This window comes from Pelobates fuscus, chromosome 2 (assembly GCF_036172605.1).
Source record: "Pelobates fuscus isolate aPelFus1 chromosome 2, aPelFus1.pri, whole genome shotgun sequence".
Lineage (NCBI taxonomy): Eukaryota > Metazoa > Chordata > Amphibia > Anura > Pelobatidae > Pelobates > Pelobates fuscus.
In genome coordinates this window covers 296,481,443-296,508,753 of record NC_086318.1, presented here as the reverse complement: position 1 = coordinate 296,508,753, position 27,311 = coordinate 296,481,443, and the positions used below count along the sequence as shown (strand labels likewise).

At 39.4% G+C, this 27,311-nt stretch overlaps 1 protein-coding gene across 1 annotated transcript in view; it reads left to right on the top strand.

Annotated features, from left to right (window-relative positions):
• PKIB (cAMP-dependent protein kinase inhibitor beta) overlaps positions 1-26,027 on the top strand; it is a 194,748-nt gene extending 168,721 nt beyond the window's left edge. The window contains exons 2-3 of the mRNA XM_063441264.1: positions 19,652-19,826; positions 24,922-26,027. Of these exons, the coding sequence (XP_063297334.1) occupies positions 19,679-19,826; positions 24,922-24,998 (225 nt within the window). The 5' untranslated portion in view covers positions 19,652-19,678 and the 3' untranslated portion in view covers positions 24,999-26,027. The remainder of the gene's footprint in view (positions 1-19,651; positions 19,827-24,921) is intronic.
• Positions 26,028-27,311: the final 1,284 nt, after the last annotated feature.

Sequence of the window (27,311 nt, the reverse complement as noted above, 5' to 3'; positions counted from 1 at the left end):
AGCACTGACTTAGCTACCACAGAAACAGTTCATTACTTTGAATTATTAGTTGAAATATAATCAATGGTTTCCTTAACTTAATCTGTAATTCCCTTTGTTGCTATTTTATTGTCAAATGTGTGTCCAGAGACATGTACCAAATTTTCAAAGTTGATTTCCCTACGTGGGCGTGTTTTGCAATCCGTTTGTTTTCTCTACTTTTATTGGACCGATATAAAATGTTTTATTAGCATAGTACTCTTACACACAAACTTAGAATCACAAAAAAAAACTCAATTACCATCTGATACTATATATGATAAATCAAGAAGGAAAGAAATAACAAAACTGCAATAATGTTAAAACTCATGATATACATTTACAAAACCTAGAAATCCATGTTATATACACTAAAATATACATAAAAAGTTTACATATCCTTGAATGTTGGCCTTGTTACAGACACACAAGGAGACACACACAGGTTAAAAAGGCAATTAAAGGTTAATTTCCCACACCTTTTCAATTGGAATTGGTGTCCGTGTATAAATAGTCAATGAGTTTCTTAGCTCTCACGTTGATGCACCGAGAATGCAAGATACTGAGCCAATGTTGGGGTGGGGGGTGGGGGGAAGTTAGTGGGCAGGAAAGATCTGCATAACAAGGTAATGGAACTATATAAAGATGGAAAACGATATAAAAAGATATCCAAAGCCTTGAAAATGCCAGTCAGTACTGTTCAATCACTTATTAAAAAGTAGAAATTTCAGGTATTGCTTGTGGCGGAACCAACCTCGCCACTGGGCATTGGAGAAGCCTGTTTGCCCGCCTCCTGCCTGCTGACTATGGCCCCTGGGAGATTTGACCCTTTAAATACAGGATTTGGGCATGTTGTATTGTATTATGCTGCTACTGGCCCTTTGGGAACCATCTGGGGACATAATGTGGAGTTACTGGGTGGCCACCATTTCATGTATCAGAGGCATATGGTGAGAACAATGGATGAAGCACATGGTGAGAACAATGGATGGTGGCCATTTTAACTCACAGACACTGTTGTGACTTTTCTACACGGTGCCATCTCGCCGGTATTTGGTGCACAAAGACATTGTGCAGTAGTTTTAAACTATACAACAGGGGACACATTATACAGTAATTATTTTTTAATAATCTGTATATGTTCTGCGGAATCTGCATTAAACTGTATTTTCCAAACTACTGAACGGATCTGGGTAAATTTGGGATATGTGGTTCACCCAGATCCCCCGGTTCTGAGGAAATATATGGGGTTATTGCATGTTTTGGGGTCCCTGTGATATGTTTTATAAAACTGTATTTCTCTGTCTGTGATAATTATATTTCCCATTGTGTTCAGTAATCATATCACAGGCAGAGGGGAGGATTTTGTGTGGGAGTGTCTGTGTGTATTGTACGTATTGATTGGTTGTTCTATAAAACCCTGTGGGCAGTACTATGTTTGTGGATTGGGAATAAAAGAGGCTGTATGTGCCAGTACAGTTAGTTCTGCTTGACCTCAAAACGAAGTGTCGTCTCGTTATTGGGGGAATTGTATTGTATGCTGGGATTGTATGCTGATTGCCAGGAGTGTAAGCTGATTGTATGCTTTTCCTGTTCAGCTGTTTACAGCATTCAAATGCTTGAGAGCATTTGTATGCTTCTCCGGTTCGGTGGTTGTGGTGTCTGCTGCAGTGCTTGGAGTCCTCAGGAAACGCTAGGAGCATCCTTCAACGGAGGTACCCAGTCGGGTACAACAAATAACCTCAGGAGAAATACAGGCTGCTCTGTAAAAAGATGGTGTGGTTATTTCAAAGAGCACAATACGATGATACTTGAACAAAAATGTGCTGCATAGTCGAGTTGCCAGAAAGAAGCCTTTACTACATCAATGCCACACAAAAACCCGATTACAATATGCCTGACTCATACTGTGACTCTCTCCTGTTTGCTGCTCGCATCCTTACTGCTAACTCGTATTTGCAGGACTTTTCTGGGTCGAATCCTTTCCTTTTGAACAGCCTGCTTACCCCATCAGACTCTCCTCTAGTCTTCAATCATTTAAGAAGTCCCTCGAAACACATATTTTGAAATTCTTATGGCCTCCCAGATTAACTTCTATTTCTAAAAATTGCCAATGCCACACTCTCACCTACAGTTTTGCTACTTTTCCATATTGTTGTTTTCTGTACCCCTTGATGTCCTTCCTATTGTGTCTTTATACTCGACTCTTCAAGACTGTAAGCTCATTTGAGCAGGGTGCTCATTTACCTATTTTTCCTGTTACATAGTTACATAGTTACATAGCTGAAAAGAGACTTGTGTCCATCAAGTTCAGTCTTTCTCACATATGTTTTTGATGTTGATCCAAAAGAAGGCTAAATCCCAGTCTGAAAGCACTTCCAATTTTGCAACAAACTAGGAAAAAATTCCTTCTTGACCCCAAAATAGCAGTCAGATATCTCTTTGGATCAAGCAGCTATTACCCCACTAATTAGAGATTATATCCCTGTATGTTATGTTTTTGCAAGTATTTATCCAATTGCAGCTTAAACATCATGAAACCACCAGGCAGAGAATTCTGCATGCCTTTAGTTCATAATGTAAAAAAAACTTTTCTTTGCCTTCTACTAAATCTCCTTTCTTCCAGCCTAATGTGTGATCTCATGTCCCATGTATAGCCCTGTTTATGAATAGATTTCCAGATAACGATTTGTACTGGATGCGAATATATTTGCATAAATGTTATCATATCCCCTGTGAGGCGCCATTTTTAAAAAATTTTAACCGTTCTTCATAAGTAAAATGTTCCATTCTTTTCATCAATTTTGTAGCCCATCCCTGCACTTTTTCTAGTGCAGTGACATCCTTCTTTGGAACAGGTGCCCAAAATTGCACAGCATATTCAAGGTGTGGTCTTACCAGTGATTCATAAAGAGGCAAAATTATATTTACATCCCGAGAATTTATGCCCCTATTTATACATGACAAAACCTTACTGGCCTTAGCAACTGCTGATTGACATTGCATATTGCTGCCTAATTTTTTGTCAAAGCCTAACTGCCTAACTATTCTCAAAGCCTTCTTGTGTGTTCTTATCCCTAATCCACTACCATTTAGGGTGTAAGTTGCTTATGCATTCTTGACCTCCAAGTGCATAACTTTGCATTTCTCTACATTAAATTTCATCTGCCCTTTTAGTGCCCAGTCCCCCAATCTATCTAAATTCCTCTGCAGCATAGCAATATACTGCTCACATTTTAATACTTTAAAAATTTGTGTCATCTGCAAACACTAAGACATGCATATTTCAAGATCATTTATAAACATGTTAAATAAAAGCAGTCCCAAAACAGAATTCTGAGGGACACCACTGATGACATTCATCTGGTTTGAAAATTTACCATTTTGTAATTCTCATTCATTGTTAAATGTTTTCCTCTGATAATATTGTGAGGTACTACAGAATACGTTAGCACTATATAAATACCAATAATAATATACAAATACATTTGGGAGTTAAAGTCAACTCCTTGGTTTTGCACCCTCCCTGTCATGGGTGCCTCATCCCAGGTACCTTACACTGCACAGAGCCCCAGAAGGAAGTATTTTGCAAGTTAAGTGGGTTAATCCCATAAGGGCAGGCATTAGGTTGCAAGGATAGGAGCTGCTAAAAATGAGGTAAATTGACATTGTAGCAGGCTTATGCTATGTATGATCATATACTGTATATTAACCCCCATTATTTTTGCCTAGGTTTATAAAAACACCAAAAAAACACACAAACAAACAAGCAAACAAACAAACAACAGTTATTCAATTATGTGAGATTTGAAACTGATGTGCAGTGAATGAGTGAATGCTCTTAATCGTGTATGTTGTATTTTGGAAAAAAATTATAATTGTAAAACTGAGGTTTTTATTGATTTTAATTCAGAGTCAGTTTTCAAGAACATAAAAAATGGTGATAGCTGTTATTTAACTAATATTCAGTAGAAGATCCATATAACCCACTCTCATTCTAAAACAACTCAAGATTAATAAAAAGGCCATATATATTATATCCAAAACATCAAACCTATTGAAGAAATATTTTTTCTGTTTTCCTGACTCCAGCCTCACCTGAAAAGATTTATCACAAAAAAAAAAAGCACGGCAGAAAATGTGCTACATCCTAAATATTTTAAACATGATGTAATCTTAAAATTAGAAACATTTGAATAGACATTCAGTTCAGAAGGGGAGATTTCTAGTTAATTAAAATTCAAAGTAGCCTACTCTGTGCTGGCAACAATTGTTTATCAACACTTGTTTTACAATTGTGTACTAAAGTGCTATGTGTTTAAAATGTGCAAGTTTCCAAATTACCAGTTAGAACCAAATAACGTTAAAGAGATGGTAAAGACCCATAAAGCACTTAATTTTGCTGAAATGCATTATGTGTGCCATACATCCCAACATGCAAAAATGCATTTCAGGGAGGTGGCTACACCAGCAATTGCGCCACTCACCCCCACATACAAACAGTCACCAAACATGTGTGAACACCTTGACACACAGATACACACACTGGCACATACACACACTAAGATATACACTGACAAACAGATACACATATTGAAACACACATTCAGACACACACACTGTCGCATACACTCAGATACGCACACTGACACACAGGTATACACACTGACACTCACTCAAATACACAGAGTGACACACAGATACACACACTGACATACAGATACACACTGGCGCATTTACACACTCAGGTACACACACTGGCACATACGCGCACGCACACTCTCAGATAAACACTGACATACAGATACACACTGACACTCACACTGAGATACACACACTGACATACAGACACACACTGGCAAATACACACACTCTCAGATACACACTGACACACACACTAGCATGGGGGGTTGTGCATATATCCTACATAATATCCTGGAATTCCCACACACAATTTCTGACATACAGTGTATGTTAGATTATGTGTGTGATTTCTGGGATATTACATATGATTTATGGATGTCAGGGAGTCACATTCAAAATATGGGAGTCCGGGAGACTTGGGATGCCTGGTGTGCAGAGAGTGTAGTCTTCTTTTTTAAATTTACAAGTAGTGCAGATATCAATAGAAATTCACATTTTTATAAATTAACAAACAGGTCACCAGATAAATGTTTATATATATATATATATATATATATATATATATATATATATATATATATATATATATATATATATATAAAAACATTTATCTGGTGACCTGTTTGTTAATTTATAAAAATGTAGTCTTCTTTTTTAAATTTAAAAGTAGTGCAGATATCAATAGAAATTCACATTTTTATAAATTAACAAACAGGTCACCAGATAAATGTTTTTATATATATATATATATATATATATATATATATATATATATATATATATATATAAAAACATTTATCTGGTGACCTGTTTGTTAATTTATAAAAATGTGAATTTCTATTGATATCTGCACTACTTGTAAATTTAAAAAAGAAGACTACAATATATATATATTTATTTATTTTCTGAGACACGTGTGTTACTAAGGTTGACACATTCCACTATTCCATCTTTTCATCTAAACTAAAATCTCCCACTCCTGAAAAGAATTGTGCAGCCTGCCTCAGAGCACTTTCTGTCAATCCCTATGTCCACCAGCAATTTAAGAAGATATTTGAAAACTACTAGTTTATGCCATCCGGCAAAGCGGCACAGGGCTTACTGTGGAGAGACTCCCATGGCCTATTCACATTAGATGCAGATGACATGTAGCAAGGGCTAGTTATGTGTATTGGGTGTATGAGCACATAAACAAATTTAATAATAACAACATCAAAGTATTTAACCAAGAAAGGAAACTATTGCACGTTTTCAAGGACATATATTGCTAGCATATATGCAAGTTCACTCACACTGCACACATACCAACCCAAAAACAAACTAAGAAAAATGGATACAGAATTAACCAAGTCCATTTATCTTCTCCCATCTCAATTCTCTGTACATAAGGGTAATATGTATTTAGACAGAGAGGTACCACTTCTATTCCCCATTCATAAACTGGTAGAGCAAATGCAAAGGAAATGAAAATGATGGCTCATGTTACCATGCCCTCACTACACAAAAAAAACTCCATAATTCATAGTATACTGGCTGTGTATATGTAGGTGGGTGATAAAAACACACAAATAGGTCAGCGCTAATAAACACAAACAACTAAGGAAGGCAGCAACCCAGAAAAATGGATTCCCTCCAAACCCTTTTCAAAAAAATCACAAATGTTAAAAGATAAAAAAAAAAGGTGAGTGTTGCGCCACACAGGTTTATAACTGGACAGTACCTAAGCCTAAAAATGGAAAGCAGCATGAGGAATACCTAAATCAGGGTATCCCAATTAATTTTTCCCATGGAACCCTTTGACATAGTGTGTCAACATCGTGGAACTCCCCTCCCCACGAAAAAAATACATAAATTGCGCTGTTTTTTGTATGTGCCGGTGTGTGTCCAGGTATGTATATCTGTGTTTGTATGCGCTAGTGTGTGTATCTCTGTGTCTGTGTGTATCTCTGTGTGTGTGTATATGTTTCTGACACACAGATACACACACACACTGGCACATAGTGGCACACACATAGTGGCACACAGATATACACTGACACACACCTTGACACATGATTCTTATCTGCTGTCACATTCTATGTTTCTATGTTTCTGACATACACACTGACATACACACACACACACACACACACATAGGCCCATACAAACACACTGATACACACTGGCAGATACAGTGACACATACACAAACCTTGACACACAGAAACACACACTGACACACTCAGACACACATACTCTTTGACAGACACACATACACTCTCACTGACAAACACATACTCTTTTACAGACACACATACAAACACATATACACTCTCACTGACAAACACACATATTCTCTTTGACAGACACACAAACACATACAAACTCTCTAACAGACACACATACAATTTTATTTTTTACATTTTACTCCACCCCTACCTTTAGGAGTGCTGGCATGGAGTCCCTGGGGTCCAGTGAGGCTGCTGGTGAGCGGTCCCTGGGGTCCAGTGGGGCTGCTGAGCAGCTGGCATGAAGTCCCTGGGGTCCAGTGGGGCTACTGGGCGGCTGACATGGAGTCTCTGGGGTCCAGTGGGGCTGCTGAGCGGCTGGCATGCGAGGGAGCAGTGATCTCCCTGCTCACCCTCGTGTGCCTCTTAGTGATGCCGGAGCCAGTGTGATGTCATAATCCGGCTCTAGCATCACTGCTGTGCACGCGAGGGAGCTAAGCTGGGAGATCACTGCCCACTGCTCCCTCGCCGCCCGCGGCCATTTTATTTTTTACATTTTTTGGCAGAACCCCAATTAGTGTTTTGATTTTAGGCAGGTGGTTTTTATGTTGTGGCTTTTCAGTGTATAAACATCCAGTTTCCTACCCATGATGTTAAGAGATTTTTATTTTGTACAGAAACCGTACTGTCCTTTTTTTTACCTTCGAGCAATGGATTATAATTATTTACCTTGATCTCTTTGGAATAAAAATTTGTAGTAATGTGCTACTTCTCCATTTATCACAGAGCTCCACAACAATAGAACTCCCAGTAATGTGGAGCTCTGGGACAAGATCATACACTACACAACTATGGGCGGCCGCGTAGCTCGCACACCCCTAAGGCCGGCCCAGACTGCATGTTGTGGGTTCACAGCAACAGGCTTAATGCCACAACTAGAATCAACTCCAGGCCCTTTTATCTGCTTAATTGGTAAAGAAATAGCCCATAACTGTCCATGAAAGAGCTTTAGAGTCAATTGTCCAATTACTTTTGGTACCTTAAAAAAGAGGGGGGCTACATATTAACCCTTAAGGACACATGACATGTCTGACATGTCACGATTCCCTTTTTTTCCAGAAGTTTGGTCCTTAAGGGGTTAAAGAGCTGTAATTCCTAAACCCAATGTGGATATAAATAGCCTCAAATTAAAGCTGAGAGACTGCACTTTAAGCCCATATTCATTGTTTAACTGTAACTTGAATCAATTTTGGTAAATAGCCAAAATAACAAAACTTGCGTTAGTGTCCAAATATTTTCAGACCTAATGGTAGCAAGTTATTGTAAGGACTACATGTCACTTTTCATGTATGTTTGTGAAGTTTTATCTCAAACTTAAAAAAAAAACTATATAAAAAAGTTGTAATTGTAAATGTTGTCTAAAAGCAGTGGAGTCCATGGAGGGTTCAGGGGCAATATTAAAATCACATCTGAACAAACGGAAGAAATAAATGGAGAAAGGAAAGCTGGGAGATGTTAGGAGTGTTAGAACTTGAAGGAAGAAATGTATCAAATAATTCCGAATACAATTCTTTCCCTTAGGGTCAGAGATTTTTTTTTTATATATATAACTGAAAGGCAATGGAATTCATATCATGCATATAATTTTATAAGTAGTCCTGACAACCACATACCAATTTACACAGTGTTTAAACAAACCGATACTCTTAAATACAGAAAAGAAGCCAATGTTTCATTTTTATGTTGGTAAACCAAAATAAAATTTCAGTTGGTTGTTAATACGACTTTGAGAAGAAAAAACAAAGAACAGATCGAAAGGTTAAAGAGAAAGTCTATGGAATGAGTCATTGTATTGACTTATGTACTGAGAGAATGGGCAGACGCATGTTTTTCTGTCTGGCCTTACCGATCATCTGCCATTCAATATACTCTATGCACCTGGTTCCCATCAGAATGCGTGATTGTAGCTGTTTTCTCGTTGTCCTCTGTAACAATCAAATAACTTATTTTGAGATATGACTCATTGGCAGTGGTATGAATAGAAGACAGGATGAACAGTAGAGTACAATATAAATGATAAATATGCTAAGTAAGAGCATCCTACCAAGCTATTAGCAGCCATGTGCACGATTAAGAAAGTGAAACGATTCTATACTTTTTTTATGTCCCCTAAATAATGGATGACATGTTTTCAGCGGTGTATTTGGAAGGTACTCATTGTTATTCTGTTGGGGAATGGGGGTATTAGCATCCTGGAATAAGGAAATTCAATGATAAACTGAATTTGTTTAACCCCTTAGGGACGGAAGGCAATAGTACAAGTTCTCAACCAAAACAAAACATGAAATTTGAGCTAAAATAGGGAGCACATGGGGTGGGCAGGCAGTGCTGTAACATGGCTGTTTTAATACAAAACCAAATACAAACATACAAAATTAAGCCCTCTTGGCTGTTTAATACAAAAACAAATACAAACATATTAACCCTTAAGGACACATGACGGAAATATTACGTCATGATTCCCTTTTATTCCAGAAGTTGTGTCCTTAAGGGGTTAAATTAAGCCCTGCACTTAAACTCTCACTACTCCTGGGCGGCAGCAATGACTATAGTACAATACTCCCCATCCAGTTATTTAAATGTACATAGAAAATTGGGATAGTCAGGGCCAGTGCAAGGATTTTTGCTGCCCTAGGCAAACAAACATTTTCTGCCCCCCATATGTTCTGCCCACCTTGTGACATCACATTGCGACACCTATATGATCTGCCATATGGGCCAACGCCAGTTCTGCACACAGTGTCTTTTATCTGAAAAGGCAGTGTGTTTACATTAAAACGCCTGCAGGGACGGGGAAGAGGGGGGATGATTCCGAAATTGCAATCAGATATCTCCTTTGATCACCATGCTGTTATCCTACCCCTAATTACATATTGTACTATGTAATATTGTAGTTTTCAAAAAAAAACAAAAAACATCAGACTCCTTAACCTACTATAATTTTAAAAGCCGATGTTTTCATTGTGATCTAATTTTGATAAACAGCTCCTACATTGTCATGAACATACATGCAGCATGCATGCAGACAATCCTGTTCCTTCTTTGACGATCTCATATTTCAGGATAGTAAACACATTGGTTTAATGAAGTAAAAAAAAAAAAAAATTTTTAAATCTAAAATGAAATCTTGGCAATATAAATTGTTGCTTGAAAATCCCAGCGGCTTTCCTATTTTGGCCAAATAGCAATTTAGGAAGGAATATTGTGGTATTAAAAGAAACATGCATATTATGGGAGGGAGGAGGATAAAATATCTGTAATGCAATATTGTTTCATGAGTTTTCTCACGCAATAATCTTTGTCATTCTGAATTTGATTGTTAGTAATCACTGGTTTATACGGTACGAATTGAAATGTTTCATGAATCTTGGGTTCACATATGCAGTAATCTCAGCTGAGAAGCAGTTAAGTCTCCTTCTGATATATGTAATTATTATCATACAGCCAGTGATTAGCATGGCCTACTGTATCTGCTTTGATAGATGTACAATTTGCTTATTGTAGCAAATGCATTTGGAAGATTGTCCGTTTCTTTAGACATTTCTCCTGCTGCTTTGTGGAATAAATTATCAGCTCTGTAAAGACTATATCAAAGCATGTGATTATTTATTTTTTTTCTCCATCATTAAATTGTATCTTGCTGGGACACCCCCAGGTAGAACATGTAGTTACTTACAAGTTTAGAACTAAAACAGAAGAACCCCTGGTGGGACTTAGAGGATGTTACAGACTGATATCAAGGTTTGATAAACTATGCTGCCAACATAGGTAATCAAAATAATCTAAAAACGATTATAGATCTAGCATATTGTTGTCATGTTCATCAAGTTCAATATTTTAGTAGAATTTGTTTTCACTATTCGTAATCTAAAGCTGTCTTATTAAGTGGGCTGCCAATCTTGTTACTATAAAATATAAACATTTCAAACTTGCTGATATTTAATGATAGCAATATATTATTATTATTTTTATTTTTACATTTTTTGCTGATAGAGCATGCTGATACCACTTTAGTTGTACGTTTTTCAGTTATTGACTGGACTATAGACTAGAACAAAAACATTGCCAGTTCTCCAAATTTGGAGAATTTTCCAACATTGTTACATTGGTTTACATTTGTAAATCCCTTATCAATTTTCTGCAGTTTCTGATATTGACAATAGAAGATTATATTTGTATTATCTATTGCAGCTCATAACCACATAACTGGGCATTGCTGTCTCAAAAACGCACAATGTAAACAAACAAATCAGAAATGTTAGAGACATTTCTTGATTCTGACCATTTATGATAGATTCGAAACAATACAAAGGTAAAATAAAATCTTACCAGGCTGTCAAGGTGAAAAAAAAATACTTAGCCACTAGACCAGGGATAGGCAAAGCATAATGGGAGGTGTAGTCCAACACATATCATTACAGCCTTAATATCATTCTCATATTGTAACATCTAAGAATAGAAAGGTTGTTTCTCTATTTGGATTTGTCTGCTGGATATTTTTTTTCGAATACAAACAGTGCTCGATATGGCAACATGAGAAAAGGCAACATGGTGTATGGTTGATGGAGGTTTATTTTTTTTTTCACTTTCTATGTATTTGTGTAAGTGCACTGTTTTATTTCAAGAACATTGGTACATTGATAAAGCAATGGGGTCCTGAAATATTTGTAATTTGGCATGCTCTTCTAATAAATGTAGGTTTCACCAGTGAGCCTGATAAACTAAGCTGCCATTGTACGTTTTCTTTTTTCTCATGTTGATTTTTTTATTGATAATCCAGCCATAGTAATCTATGCACTTATGCTGACCTACGTAAAAAGCGTTTTCTTTTAGTTTCTTTCTGCTACATTTGAGTGTGCATACTCCTAGATATTCCCATTTGTGGATATGGCTATAGTCAGAGCTGGCAGCTGCCTTTGGGTTGTCAATGCTAAGGGCATCCACCTTGAATTTGAAAACAAAGTTTTTGTGTCCGTATTTTAATTTTGTCTCTGATCACCAAATAGCTCCAGTGTCGGGACGCTTCTGGAACACAGTGGAGAGCGGTCACATGTGAGCATCGCTCCATGAGTATACAAGCCAAGCAACCAATCCAGCTGCAACTGTCACTGCTATGAAGCATCAAGCAGACTTACCCACTGCTGGGAATGTGATGTGTCCCCATAAAACCCACAAACCAGACAGAGACAAGAAAATGGCTTTGTTTCAGCCCCAAGACGAGGCATGAATGAGACAAGATGGCGTCTGCTCAAGGGCAAGATTGTCTATGTCTGACACAGTGTCCAAGTTGAAAATACTCAGTTGTCAGAGTGTGCTCCAGTAATGGAGGGGAAGTTTCATGGCATCCTACAGGCCCTGAGGGCCGCACTCCAGGCAGATATTTGGGGTATCACTGCAGACCTGTATGAAGAAAGATCTGGACTATCTAGAAGGTCGCATGAAGGAGCTCACAAAGAGTTGATTAACCAACTTTTCATGCTAGAGACAGACCAGGATAAACTTCCTTTCAAGGAACAGATATGGAAGACAGGGCACAGAGGAATAATGTCAGGATGAAGGGTGTACCTAAATCCTGTTAGAGCTGATGAAGTACCCACATTTGTTGTCTCAGTTTTCCAAGTTATACTTATGGCCTCACAGACTGGGAACTGGCTATTAGACAGGGCACCCAGACTGACTAAACCAAAGGAAGTCCCTGAAACAGCCTCCAAATACACCATTGTCAGGCTGCACTATTTCCATTACAAGAATGACTTTATGATGGTGTCTAAAAAAAAGCTAAAGTCCTGACCCGTTCCAACACCTCTGCATATATGCAGATCTCTTTGCAGCCATGTTGGATAAGTAGAGAATTTCTCCTAAGTACAAAATGTCTTAAAAACAGCTCAATTCCTTACAGAAGGGGATATCTCACCAAACTTCTGATATGGCACAATGGATTACAACATAGCCTCCCTTTGCTGAACCAATGCCTAAAGACACTGCAAGCCTTGAAACCAGAATATGGGTGCATTACCACCAAAACAGGGAATGGCACCCAGCAATACCAACAAGCAGTGAAAGAAAACGGTAGTAGATACAGCGCTAGCTCGGGAACAGCAAACACAAAAAATTGGGATACCCTCAACCCCAAACCAGATAAACAGAGGAATTCCAAAGATAAAATACAAGTTGCAACTAATGGTAATAAGGAAAAATACAAGGATAACGATTAAATATATTTCTGAAATATATTACCTTATTGTTCTTTATAGTCCCAAATAGGTCCTTACGGTAAAAAAGTTTTTTGTAAATTGGCTAATTCAAGTAACAGTCTGACCAACTGTGAGACAAGGCTGTGGTCAGGTCTACACCACACAAGATTCATGTCCTGCATGCTGGCCCATTAGCTATATCTCTGTCACGGATTATATTGTCAGAAGCTACTGAAACTGAGCTAGTTAGGAGCTCATTACTTGTGAGTGTATTCCCACTTGTTTCATAATACACCATCTTATGAAAATGCTACACCAGGCTTCAACATGAACCACAACTCCCATGATTCTCATCTATTTCATTCATAGAATCATGGGAGTTCAGCAACATCTGGAGGGCCGGAGTTTGGGGAAACTCTTTAACCATAAGGACCTATTTGTGACTATTAAGAATAATAAGACAATTTACATTTTAGAACTATATTTAATTGCATTTTTCCTTAATTCAAATAGGTACAACCTGTATTTTATCTTGTGATTACCAACAAGCAAGTCACTGTGCACATCTCCAAGACAGGACACCACTTGAGAAGTCCAGTTACCAAGTTCAACCTTTATCTGAAGTAGTATCCTTACTGTTGAACTTCCTATACTGTTCATAACTAAGTGTTGCAAAATATAACAAAACAAAAAAACAGACATGCTTATATATCTACAAAGCCCTAAGCAATTGGTTCATATCTACTTGTACTTGCTAGTTGAGAGCCAGTTTACTTTTTGCTTTGTTTGTTGCCAATAGCATCAGGTTGACACCTTTGCCCTCCTTACCCCTACTGATTTAATACAGGGACTCCAGTAGGTCATCAGGTTAACTCCACATTTTAATGTATATTTGTGAATATGTACTCACCATCACTCCTGCATAGATTGCCACAAAGGTCTGATCAACTAATATATGCCTTTTTTTTTATTTAAAACTGTACCTGAGCACTTCACAATCAACCACCCACAAATCAAGGGTATTTTACACACCTAAAAATACATACAATAGGCAAAGTTTGTAGGTTCTTGGGTAGATGGTTTTATGTAATACAGAAATATATAACAATGCAAGTTGAAAAAACAAAAGGGATAAGTATAAGTAAAGAAAATCTCTAGTCTTGTACTCATAAAGATGGAGCCAGTATCACTAGGCTCAATAGGTAGGCGTGTGGGAATATTTGTGGGGATTCAACTCCCTTCTTGTACACCCGTTGGTTTCATGTCCTCTGGTCCACCTCACAGATCCACTGGACAACAATTAAGTGCAAGAGATACTTTATTGACAACATTCAAATAATACAATTAAAATCAGTATAAAGTTTGTTTCTGGTGTTGCAAGACGCGTTTCGCCTTTTTCATAGGCCTTTCTTGCACTAGGATTTGGTTATCCCCTTTGTTTTTTCAGCTTGCATCGTTATATATTTCTGTATTACCTAAAACCATCTACACAAGAACCTACAAACTCCGCCTATTGTATGTATGTATCATTTTTTATTTATGTTTGTGGGTAGAGAGGATACCACACTGATGTTTAGAGTGTGTTGGGACTTTTTTGGCTATACACCAGGACTTTGTGTATATTTTGTCATATTTTACACACCAAGTTGTAATATTGTTTTCCCTACCCTCTCTAAGTCTTGTTATGTATTGTCAGTAAATACCAGCACTAGTTGTCATAACCAGTTATATACCTGACAGTTTGATTGTTCTCTATGATTGTGTTTTTTTTCCTCCATTCTTTCTTGGTCCCTCTCTCTTTCGTCCTCCTCTCTAATTCCTCTTCCTTTTCAAAGACCACCTTCCCTGTTGGCAAAGTGCAAGACAGATTCATGACTCAAGTCACTTCAACCGACACTCACGAATACCTGTTCTATCTCAGTGATCTCCAGATCCTCACATTGACCATGCATCACCACCCAAGTAACAACAGTATGTAATATGTACAGGTACCAGAATGCACAGTTCTACCTAACACAGTAGGCCATGGCTCTAAAAACCTAATTACTGTATACTCACAATGCTTGATGTCTAAACATGCAACACAAACATAGGATGTTATTTTTGGACACTCATCAAGCAAACCCAATAATAGTGTGTATCCAAGAAACCCACTACTGTAAATACAAATCCCCTTCTTTTCAGTCAAAGAAATATCTGTTGGCTGATCACTCTTATGTAGAGCAGAAATCTGGGAGGGGTGGTTCTGTTGCACAGAAAATGGGCATTTTCTCTATCTACAGAATTTACTGATAATGAAGGCAGATGTACAATCTTAGCGAGCAAACTCAACTTAAAATCAATCACAATTGTACTTTCACACATCTAACTCCCTTTATAGAAAATGTTTTTAAAAAATTACAGTCACTTAAGGAGGACTTTGTGTTTGTGTGTGGGGTCTTCAATTGTGTGTTGGATCCCATGCCGGACACCCCGGGCCATGACTTCTATTCAGTCTTTCAAAACGAGCAAAACAATGGGAAAATGGGGCGAGTGCCTACCTGGTTGTTGAATAAATAAGATTTATATGATTCTTGGTCAGCACTCAATCTGAACAGTCTAGACTACACACACTTCTCTATTCCCCATCAACGTTAATCTAGAATTGATCTCTGCCTAATTTACTCCTCTCTATTATGCAGGCTAAACAAGCAGGCTATTAGTTGGCCTGCTCATGCTCCGATGTCCTTTTCCTTTACAACATACTTCCCTATCAGAGGACAGGGGGGCGTGGCATCTAAACAAAATACTCCCATTGAACACAGGGGTTTCCCCAGTCAAAACTTACCATCCTAAAAGAGTATTTCCTTCATAATACTTATGATAGTACATTGGTCACCTCAATCTGGCTAACCCCTAAGGCAGTGATGCAGAGGTTACTCATCAAACAGGGATTCATTATCATACAGGTTAACTCATTACAGAGATGCCTTAGCTCCTTAGAAGGGGTCAATAAAAATGATCCTACTACTAAGGGCGTAACACAAATTGTGCAAGTAAAATATGACCTATAAGCTCTCCAGCTTACCCATCAAGAAAGATGACTGATAACATAAGGACATGTTTATTATAATCAGGGGAACAAGGCAAGAAAACTGTTAGCATCAAGATTAAAATCAAAATTAGATACAGACAAACATCCCATTCTTGGATGGGATTTCCCACCGGAAATGTTAGAAGTTGCTATCATTACATTTCCCAAACCAGGCAACATCCCCCTCCTCAGCCCTAACATCCAATCTATATCTCTTTTAGACTTGGACATGTTATGCCAAACTACTGGCCTCAAGACCTATCCCCTTATTACACAGTATTATTTTGAGAGAACTTAGAATAGTGGGGTTTGTCACTGGATGGCAAGCATAGAATAATACAAGGAGATAAGCAGCTAGGAATAAGATCACCATCCTACTTTTGTTGGATGCCGAAAGGCATTTGACCGACTAGATTGGCTTTACATGTACACAATGCTAGAATGCTTTGGTTTTCCAGAGCCTTGTATAATAGTTGTTGATGTACTTTACTCATCTCCATCAGTAAGAATTTTAAACTCAGGATTTTTGTCTGATCGTTTCAGAATCCAAAACAGAACCAGACAGGGATGTCCTCTCTCTCCCTTAATATTCTAGCTGGCATTAGAACCACTGGTCTCAACAATAAGACACTCCCCAGACATTCAAGGAGTCACACTAAATGACTCTAGGAACAAGTGTTCACAGTTTGACAATTACATAATTCTTAGTATAATGTTTCCTTCTTGTCACAGTTACAGGCCCTACTGCCAGAGTATGGAAATGTATCCTTTTATAAGAACAATCTCAGTAAGAGATACTTATAGGGATGCCCGTGCAGATAGTGGAAAAGTTAAAGCAACAGCATCCCTTTAACTGGAGAAGTTACTTCCTCTCCTTTTTGGGAATTCAGTTAGCCAAGAAAACCCAGGTGATGATCCATCTCAACCATAGTAAGCTTTTATACAAAATTTGCACAAATGTCTCTCAAATTAGTAAATTAGAGCTTTCATCTCAGGGTAGAATAAAATCGCTCAAAGTGATTGTCTTGTCGACAATTCTATACCTATTCAGAACCCTTGCCCTTCCACAATATATCATTAAGCATTATAATAACTTGGTTAAGAGTTGCATGCATAGAAATCATCCTCCTCAGGTGTTCCATAAAGCAGGTCGTCAACCCACCACATTAGGTGGTTTGACTATACTTAATTTTAAAATGTACTCCATAGCTACCTCTTTAGCCCAAATAGTCTCTGTGCTTCAGTCAATCTCACCTCCACTGTGGGCGACACTGGAAAACAAATGTATTCAGCCATTTCCGGTATCTCAATGTTGTAAATTTCAATGTCCATGGGTCCTCTACCAGTGAAAATGCTAACTACCATTAAGCACTCCAAAACTTAGTGGTGCAGGAGGGCTCCATGGTTGGTGGTGGCCTGCCCTTGTTTATATCTAGCTCCGTTGATAAAGCTCCTACCCAAGAATAAAATATTCCAAACTGGACTAAAGCAGGAGTGTCCAAAGTTTCCCAGTTGTTCGACCCTTCAGGTCTGAGAACATTCCATAGTTAAAAGACCAGTATTCTATTCCATCTAGAGAGATGTTTGCATATCTCTAAAATAAGCGCATTTTCACGAGTCCCAATGCTATCTATACCAATACCAGTATATTATGATCCTATCAGAGACAAATAAAGCAAAACCTTTCTCAACATTTAGCTATCTCCACTGAAACCCACTAACACTCATATATACTGCAATGGGAAAGGGAGTTCGGGAAGGAAACCTATTGAGACCTGGTTTGTGGCTTCATATCAAATGCAGAACACTTCCAGATGTCAATGATCGATGTTATCTTGTCATAGAAACATAGAAACATAGAAACATACAATGTGACGGCAGATAAGAACCATTCGGCCCATCTAGTCTGCCAAATTTTCTAAATACTTTCATTAGTCTCTGGCCTTATCTTATAGTTAGGATAGCCTTATGCCTATGTCACGCATGCTTAAACTCCTTTACTGTGTTAACCTCTACCACTTCAGCTGGAAGGCTTCTCCATGCATCCACCACCCTCTCAGTAAAGAAATACTTCCTGATATTATTTTTAAACCTTTGTCCCTCTAATTTAAGACTATGTCCTCTTGTTGTGGTAGTTTTTCTTCTTTTAAATATAGTCTCCTCCTTTACTGTGTTGATTCCCTTTATGTATTTAAATGTTTCTATCATATCCCCCCTGTCTCGTCTTTCCTCCAAGCTATACATGTTAAGATCCTTTAACCTTTCCTGGTAAGTTTTATCCTGCAATCCATGAACCAGTTTAGTAGCCCTTCTCTGAACTCTCTCTAAGGTATCAATATCCTTCTGGAGATACGGTCTCCAGTACTGCGTACAATACTCCAAGTGAGGTCTCACCAGTGTTCTGTACAATGGCATGAGCACTTCCCTCTTTCTACTGCTAATACCTCTCCCTATACAACCAACATGCATGGCCTCTATTTTTACTTCAACGCAATCAACCTGCTGGAGATGTGGATCCTGGAGATGAACCACACTTATATTTGGTTCTATCCAGTGCCAAAGGCATTCTGGCATAAGATTCAAGCTGTGATTCAGAAAACTATCACTTACAAGTACCCTTTGCAACCAGAGATATATTTATTGAGCATGTTTCTGCCGGATATGAAAGGAAAGAGGAACGCCCTTACCATCCATATCATAACAGCAGTGATCACTACTATTACCAACATATGGAAATCAACTCAACCCCTCACTATTCACGCTGTATCAAACAGATTATCCATCACAAATAAATACGAAGAGATGTCACACAGACTCTCAGGGAACCTAAAGAGATTCCAAGCAATGTGGGGAAATTGGGAATGAAAGGATTGACATGGGCAGTGTGGTATACCTACCAACTTACCCCTCAACCTTTCATTCTATCCTTTACTTTCTACCCCTCCTCCTTTCTTTCTCTCTTATCCTTTGCTAGTGTGTATCCAGTGGGCCTGTATGAAATTCAGGATCTAGATGCTTTAGCCATGATATTGTGTATGGAATTTAGGACCAATGTTTGGTATTTACCATGTGAGGCATTGCACCGGCGGCATGCGTAAAAAGTTTGGCCTTTTGTTTTGCTTTGGTTTTGATTTTGTTTAATGTATAAGCTCAGTACCTGCATGTAACTTCTCTGAAAACATATTCAATGAAAAATTACCTATGGAAACAAAACAGCACAATAAAGTACAACTTATTTTGGGGAGGGGGTGGGGGGCTGAGTTAAGGGGCGCCTCAAAATCTATGACTTTGTGCACCTGAGACTTAGATCCAATCACGAATACAAATACTGAATGACTGCTTAAGATGCCTGCCAGATTATTACAGATTTCCATGGAAAGTTCGTACCATTAATGTCTTGTTCTGTTATCTCAGAGTGACTAAAGTAATGTACATTTTCGATGTATCTATCTACAGATGTTGCTATGAAGACAGAGGGCCGAAATGACTGATGTGGAGCCTGGAGTCACAGATTTTGCATCATCAGGAAGAGCAGGTCGCCGCAATGCCTTACCAGACATCCTGGGTTCTCCAGCTGGAGGAGAGACCGCTGACCTTCCACAGAAATTAGCTGAACTCTCATTATCTCAAGGTATACCTCAAATTAATCCATCACACCCACAATTGTGCATGAATGTTTTTACTTTGAAAAACAGAATTTAGTCCATGAAGCCTCACTCATCTTCATTTATACTCTAGGAATGATTACTAGCCTGCCAAGAAATTACTTTCTCTCCCTGGAGCTCCTAACCACTAATTGTAGGTCTGCAAGAGTGCTGAAAATACCAAAACTCATTTCCTACCAAACAGTAAAGGAAGTTTAAATGGTCTATTCATCCTTACAGTCAAGGAGGGGAAGGAGAGAATAGGCTCTCTGATTACAATGATAGCATTATGTTAGCATCCCAGAGATTGCTAAAGATTGATATAGGACTTATCTTTTTGAATTTGTATTGACTTTTTGTATCACACAGCTTTGTTACAATGCTGCCGCCCATCCCATGTGTTCCCTATTAAGGGTTAATAAGTATATAGGGGTGCATATGAAAAATACCCATCTCTATCTCATTAGAGATATCTTTGCCAGAGGCTCAAGGAGGCAAGGTGAAAGGTCAGTGTAGGACCCACCTAGGAGGGTCTGCCTTGACGTTGGCAGGTGGGCATTCCCTCCAGTGGCCATTGGAGTAACTAAATGGCCTCCATTTGTTTAAATAAATATACATAGGGATTTGGGAGAGAGCGCAGGTAACTTTTTCTTTGGTTTTTACTGTATGTATTGGGCTGATGTGTACTGTGGTCTTTGCTGCCACCCAGGAGTGATGGGAGTGAGCGCAGGACTTGTCTTTTTGTATTTGTATACACACACATTAACTCACAGACACATGTGCACACACACACACTCACTGACAGACACTCACACACACACATTCACTGACAGACATCAACACACATTCACAGACAGGCACACACATACACATTCTCTCTCTCTCATACATACACACACACACACACACACACACACACACATACAAACTACTAATATTATTATTATAATTTGTCCACCCAGCCTCCCTGCCTTTGGGAGAGCTGGAGTGGATCTGTCCAGTGGAGCTGCTGTAATCCTTCTGCTCTGCTCCCTATAAAATTCATTTTGGTTTGTTTTGTTCTAATTCGTTAATTTAAGAATTGTGGGTCGTTCATAATTCTGAAATGCTAGACTCCCAAGGCTCTCTTTAGTTTCTTCATTTGGTATACTTAAAGTGGCACTGTCAACACTCCCCCTAAAAAAAAATAGTAGTTCATAGAGATAAAATGACAGCACTGGTGAGGGACCACCTTTACCTGCCCCCCTAGGCCACCGCACTTCCAGTGGGAATCTCACCGTCTGGGTTTTTTTTCATTTGGCAAATTTGCCAGATGGTGACAGTGCCACTTTAAAAATAGTATTCCATCATAAGGACACTAACTTAAGGAGCTATCTATCAACTAAACAGTAGTGCCATGAGGATAATCTATAAAACAAAAATGCTGATTTATTCAGTGCAAGCAAATTCTTATAATACAATGCAAACCAGTAAGGTGGGGTAAATGAGGGTAAAGAAAAATTAAATCCAGAAAATAGTAACTGAATGAGTTTCACTGCAAAACCAATACTTTTTCAACAGCCTGCTTGTGGCTCATACTGCTTATGGTGTATTTTTGCAGTGCATTTTTTTCTGCATTGTGTAAACTAGCACTTTTTATGGATTGTCCACCTGGCACTTTATTTAAACTTGAGTGCGCTCTGTCAACAGTCATTTATTTCAGTTCCTCAATGTGTATTTAGAAATACAGGAGGATACATCTGACATCCACAGTCTCCTGGTAGCTCCCTGACACATGGATATCATGTATAATATCCCAGCAATCACACAGCATCTGTGTGTATTTGAGTTTGTGTATCTGAGTGTATACATGCCAATGTGTGTATCTGAGTGTATGTGTATCAGTGTGTATCTGAGTGTATGTGTTAGTGTGTGTATCTAAGTGTATGTTCCAGTGTGTATCTTTTTTGTCAATGTGTGCCTGTGTGTTTGTGTCAGTGTATGTATCTGTATGTCAGTGTGTATACCTGTATGTTTGTGTCAGTGTATCTATTGTATGTCAGTGTGTGTATCTCTATGTCCCTGTGTATATGTATGTCAGTGTGTGTATCTGAGTGTTTGTGTCAATGTGTGCATCTCTGTGTCAGTGTTTATCTGAGTGAGTGAGTGTGTATGTGTGCATGTGCTAGTATGTCAGTGTGTACCTGTGTGTATGTGTCAGTGTGTGTATCTGAGTGTATGTGTCAGTGTGTGTATATCTGAGTGTATGTTCCAGTGTGTGTATCTATGTGTCAGTGTGTGCATCTGTGTGCCAGTGTGTGTGTCTGAGTGTATGTGTCAGTGTGTGTATCTGTGTGTGTATCTGAGTTTGTGTGTCAGTGTGTGTATCTCTGTGTCAAGGTGTTCATACATGTTTGGTGTTTGCCTGTGTGTGCAGATGCACAGTAGCACCAGCCAAGGCCCGCGGTCGTAAGCTAACTGGCAGCAGGGGAGCGATGTGCTGTGCTGCTCCCCTCCTGCCACTGTGTGTAGGGCGACCGTGCGGTCTTACAGGAAGTGCTCACAGAGAGAGCACTTCCTGTCAGACTCAGATGGGTACCGCGATCGCAGCAAACAGGTAACGGGGGATGGAGAAATGGAGGGCCTCAGGGAAAGGGGGGGGGGGAGAAATTGAGGGTCTGCAAGGGGATGAATGGCGGTTCAGCAAGGCAGGGGGGATGGAGAAATGGAGGGTCTGCAGACAGGGCCGGACTGGCCCACCGGGATACCGGGAAATTTCCCGGTGGGCCGTCGGCACCTGGGGCCGGGCAGACACCTGGGTCTGCTAGCGGCCGCTGGGGGAGCTGCGCTGTCTCTGCTCCCCAGCGCGCAGCTTAATGAGACCGCGGCCGGAATATGACGTCATATTCCGCCCGCAGTCTCATGCAGCAGCGCGCGAGGGAGGGAGAGCAGAGCCAGCGCAGCTCCCCCAGCGGCTGCCAGCACAAGTCCCCCAGCGGCCGCCAGACTTTAGCACAAGTCCCCCAGCGGCCGCCAGACTCCAGCACAAGTCCCCCAGCGGCCGCCAGACTTTAGCACAAGTCCCCCAGCGGCCGCCAGACTCCAGCACAAGTCCCCCAGCGGCCGCCAGACTTTAGCACAAGTCCCCCAGCGGCTGCCAGACTCCAGCACAAGTCCCCCAGCGGCCACCAGCACAGACAGCCATCTGCACTGCATGACCCAATGGCAGGTAGTAGTAATGTGTGTTATAGTGTGACTGTCTGTGTCATGGTGTGTGTCTGTCTGTGTCATGGTGTCTGTCTGTATGGTGTGTGTGTGTGTGTCTGTCTGTCGGTCATGGTGTGTGTCTGTCTGTGTCATGGTGTGTGTCTGTCTGTGTCATGGTGTCTGCCTGTGTCATGGTGTGTGTCTGTCTGTCTGTTATGGTCTGTTTGTGTCATGGTGTGTGTCTGTCTGTGTCATGGTGCGCGTCTGTCTGTGTCATGGTGCGCGTCTGTCTGTGTCATGGTGCGCGTCTGTCTGTGTCATGGTGCGCGTCTGTGTCATGGTGTCTGTCTGTCTATGGTGTGTGTGTCTGTATGGTGTGTGTGTGGAATGGAGAAATAGAGGGTCTCCAGGGGAAGGGTGGAATGGAGAAATAGAGGGTCTGCAGAAGAAGGGGGGACTGGAGAAATGAAGGGTATGCAGGGGAAGGGGGAATGGCGAAATGGAGGGTCTGCAGGGGAAGAAGGGGAATGGAGAAATGGAGGGTTTGCAGGGGAAGGGGGAATGGAAAAATAGAGGGTCTGCAGAGGAAGGGGGAATTGAGAAATCTAGGGTCTGCAGGCAAAGGGGGGATGGAGAAGTGGAGGGTCTGCAGGGGAAGGGTGGAATGGAGAAATAGAGGGTCTGCAGAAGAAGGGGGGACTGGAGAAATGAAGGGTATGCAGGGAAAGGGGGAATGGAGAAATAGAGGGTCTGCAGGGGAAGGAGGGGAATGGAGAAATTGAGGGTCTGCAGGGGAAGGGGGAATGGAGAAATGGAGGGTCTGCAGGGGAAGGGTGGAATGGAGAAATAGAGGGTCTGCAGGCCAAGGGGGAATTGCGAAATGGAGGGTCTGCAGGGGAAGGGTGGAATGGAGAAATAGAGGATCTGCAGAAGAAGGGGGGACTGGAGAAATGAAGGGTATGCAGGGGAAGGGGGAATGGAGAAATGGAGGGTCTGCAGGGGAAGGGGGGGAATGGAGAAATGGACTTTCCAATGCATCTCAATGTATCAAGGTCAGTGCTTTGAGCATTTGCCTGTCTTGAGTTTAGCTCAACTGAGCTCAACAAGGACGTAACAGAACCGGTTGTCTGACTGACAGCCAGAGGATGTAACAAGGTTCATTTATAAAATTGACCATTTCTGTTGAAATCTGCACTTATTGTAAAAGTAAACATAACATGACACACATTTCACACATAAAGCACTTCAGCATGTGGCTTAGGGGCCTGAAGTGCCAATTTAAACAGTAGTCTGATACTTTGTCTTTAAAAAAATAAAAAAAAAATATATATATATATATATATATATATATATATATATATATATATATATATATACTCTGTCTTGTTTATCTTTTTTGATTTCAGTTGCAAAATGACAAATAATACAACCAAGGGGTTATTCTCTCCTTGGATGGAGAAAAGTGAAAAATGCTAACTAATTCTAAAAGGATTGAAAGGTGGATTATTAAATAATCAACATTTCAGTTGCATTCTATGCACTATAGGTGGGAGCATTACACAAAAATGTGGATTTTCAAGAAATAAATGCTAAATAGTCTAATATTTTATTCAAATATACAGGCAGATGGTAAAAATCTGTTAAACTAACCCAAATTAGTCACACACTGCAAACCTGTCAATGTTAGTATGCCTAATGCACTAGGCTCGAGAGAACTCTTACATTATTTTTCTTAAAACGATAGCTATATCCAAAATGCATATATAGAGACTGAAAATGATGCAGACGGGCATACAGATGGACAGACTGACCATGAACCTTATTTTTGATGCCTCAAGAGAAACATTGACATATGTCCAATATTTAATCTAATGCCATTGTTATTTCTGATTTTAGATGAAGGAGCAGAAGGTGGAGGAGCTTCTTCAGGAACCGCTCCAGCTGAAACACCAGAGGAGAAATCAGAGACCTGAAATTTCTTAACAGATGGGAATATATGCAATGAAAGGCAGAGCACGGAGCAATTAGCCTGGGTCATATCTATAGTGCTGGGTGTGGACTATGCAACATAGTTGTTTGAGCACTCGGTCCTCTCGCTGACTTTAAATAGAAGGATATTTTCTAATTTAGGTGGAGATAGTGTAAGTTGAAAACGAATTTAGGAAAGAGCTATAAGACAAAGAATGTTAAGGAGTTTATTTTCAAATAATAAATGTTTTTATTGTAGTTTGCAAACACTTTGCAGCCACAATCACAATTGGACTATACATAAGTGATTATTGTTTTTACCCCCAAAATAGCAATGGTTTGGTGTCCAGAATTATCGACATTTTTAAACAATATATCAAGTATGTAACCATGTCAAATGACTCTCAATTTCTTTCAATTTTATTTTTTATTTTTTGACCTGTAAGCCAATGCAAAAATGTGGTCACTGTCTGATTTCCCTCCAACAGCTCATTTGCTTATGGTAGCAATACCTAAAGGCAACCAAAATCCCCAGTGCCTTAATGTTGTCATTTCAATGTGACAATCCCATACAAACGGGGTGACCATCTACCAGCTATTGTTAAGCTACAATTGCAATCATTTCCGCCAGCACCCTTTGCCCTGGGGTGATGGAACATAAGTTCCGGAGGGAGCTGGAGAGACAGACAGGGTTACTTGCTAAAGTGAGAGTTTAAATTGGATTCAGAGTTAATGGCAAAATTAAGGCCAATATAGCTGAATTGAAAGCATATCTGACTTAGAGAATGCTTCCAGTTCTGGCTATTGACCTTACGTTTTGAAATTAATTTTGAACTCACTTTGAATTCTCAATTTAGTAAATAACACTGAATGTGTGACTACCTTTGCCAGAGAATGTGGTGAAATCGGAGTCAGAATAGGTCGGACCCCAGGAAAATTGACAGAAGTCGCAAGTAACAGCTACAAATAAATCAGTACTTGTTTTTCTGTGTGTCACTGTCAGCCAAAGTAGCAATGTCTAATTGTGATTTCAGTTGTTTGATATGAAAATTAAAAAAAAATAATATATTGACATGCTTTCGATCAATTCATTTTTATGAACGTATCATCCTTAGGGAAGAATAATTTTACAACATCTCATTAATTTTATTATTCTTTCTGAAGTGTTTACCTCGCTAACAATCAAGGAGTTATAAATAAAACATTGATTTCTAAGCAAGAAGAACTTATTTACATGAGGCATTTAATAACCCAGCTGGGACTCACATTCTGTGCAGTTGCTGTACATCTGCTAATAATTCAAAATACAATATGCCTAGTGAAGCTAAAGTAGAACATGGCACTGTATTATGCAACAAATGAATTGTAATTCCTGCACATGTTGACAGCAGATGTATCATCAAGGCATGGTAATGTTGCTATAAACTACATTAAAATGAAATGTAATCTAGGGTGACCCGATGTCACCTTCAATGGGGATTAGACTTGTGCATAGATGGAAAATTTGGTTAACCTGAATCATTTCATCAGAAAAAAAAAATGTAGGCAATCAAATTTTGGCCATGGTTTGGTATGGTTCATCCAAATTTAGTTTGCCTATTTTCGGTTAGGGGTAGACCCATTATTGTTTCTGCCAATTATTAGAGCCAATATAGAGAATTTTATTGATAATTGGTATCAGACTTCTAATTTACCAATATTACTGATAACTTACTGTCAGGATTACTGTTTGATCCAGCACGTAGAACTGTACAGCACAGATGACAAATAAGTAACGTATTACCGGTCCTTAGAATAGAATTTAACGTACAAAGAATAGCCAAAAATACTAGCCGAGGACAGGGAACACAGAAAGGGACACAGCGATGAGGAAAGCCAGGAGTCAGGATACCAGAATATAGAGAAGTCAATAAACAAAGACAAAGTCAAAAACCAGGTAGAAAACTATAAACAGGAACGCACTCTCGGACAACCACAAGGGAAACCACGACAGGGCACTGAGCAGGATGAGATTTGGGCCTAAATACCCCTCCTCTAGATCTGATAGGCTGTAACCGGCCTTTGACCCCAAAGTCAGTTACCAGGTTTCATTTGCATAATTGCTGCTCAGCATTAACCCGTCTCTTTTATACATGACAATACTTTATGGGCCGAATGTTTCTTATCTGCTGTCACATTCTATGTTTACTGGCCTTAGCAACTGCTGATTGACATTGCACATTGTTGCCTAGTTTGTTGTCTATAACAATTCCCAAATCCTTCTCGTGTGTTATCTCTAATTTACTACCATTTAGGGTGTAAGTTGCTTTTGCATTCTG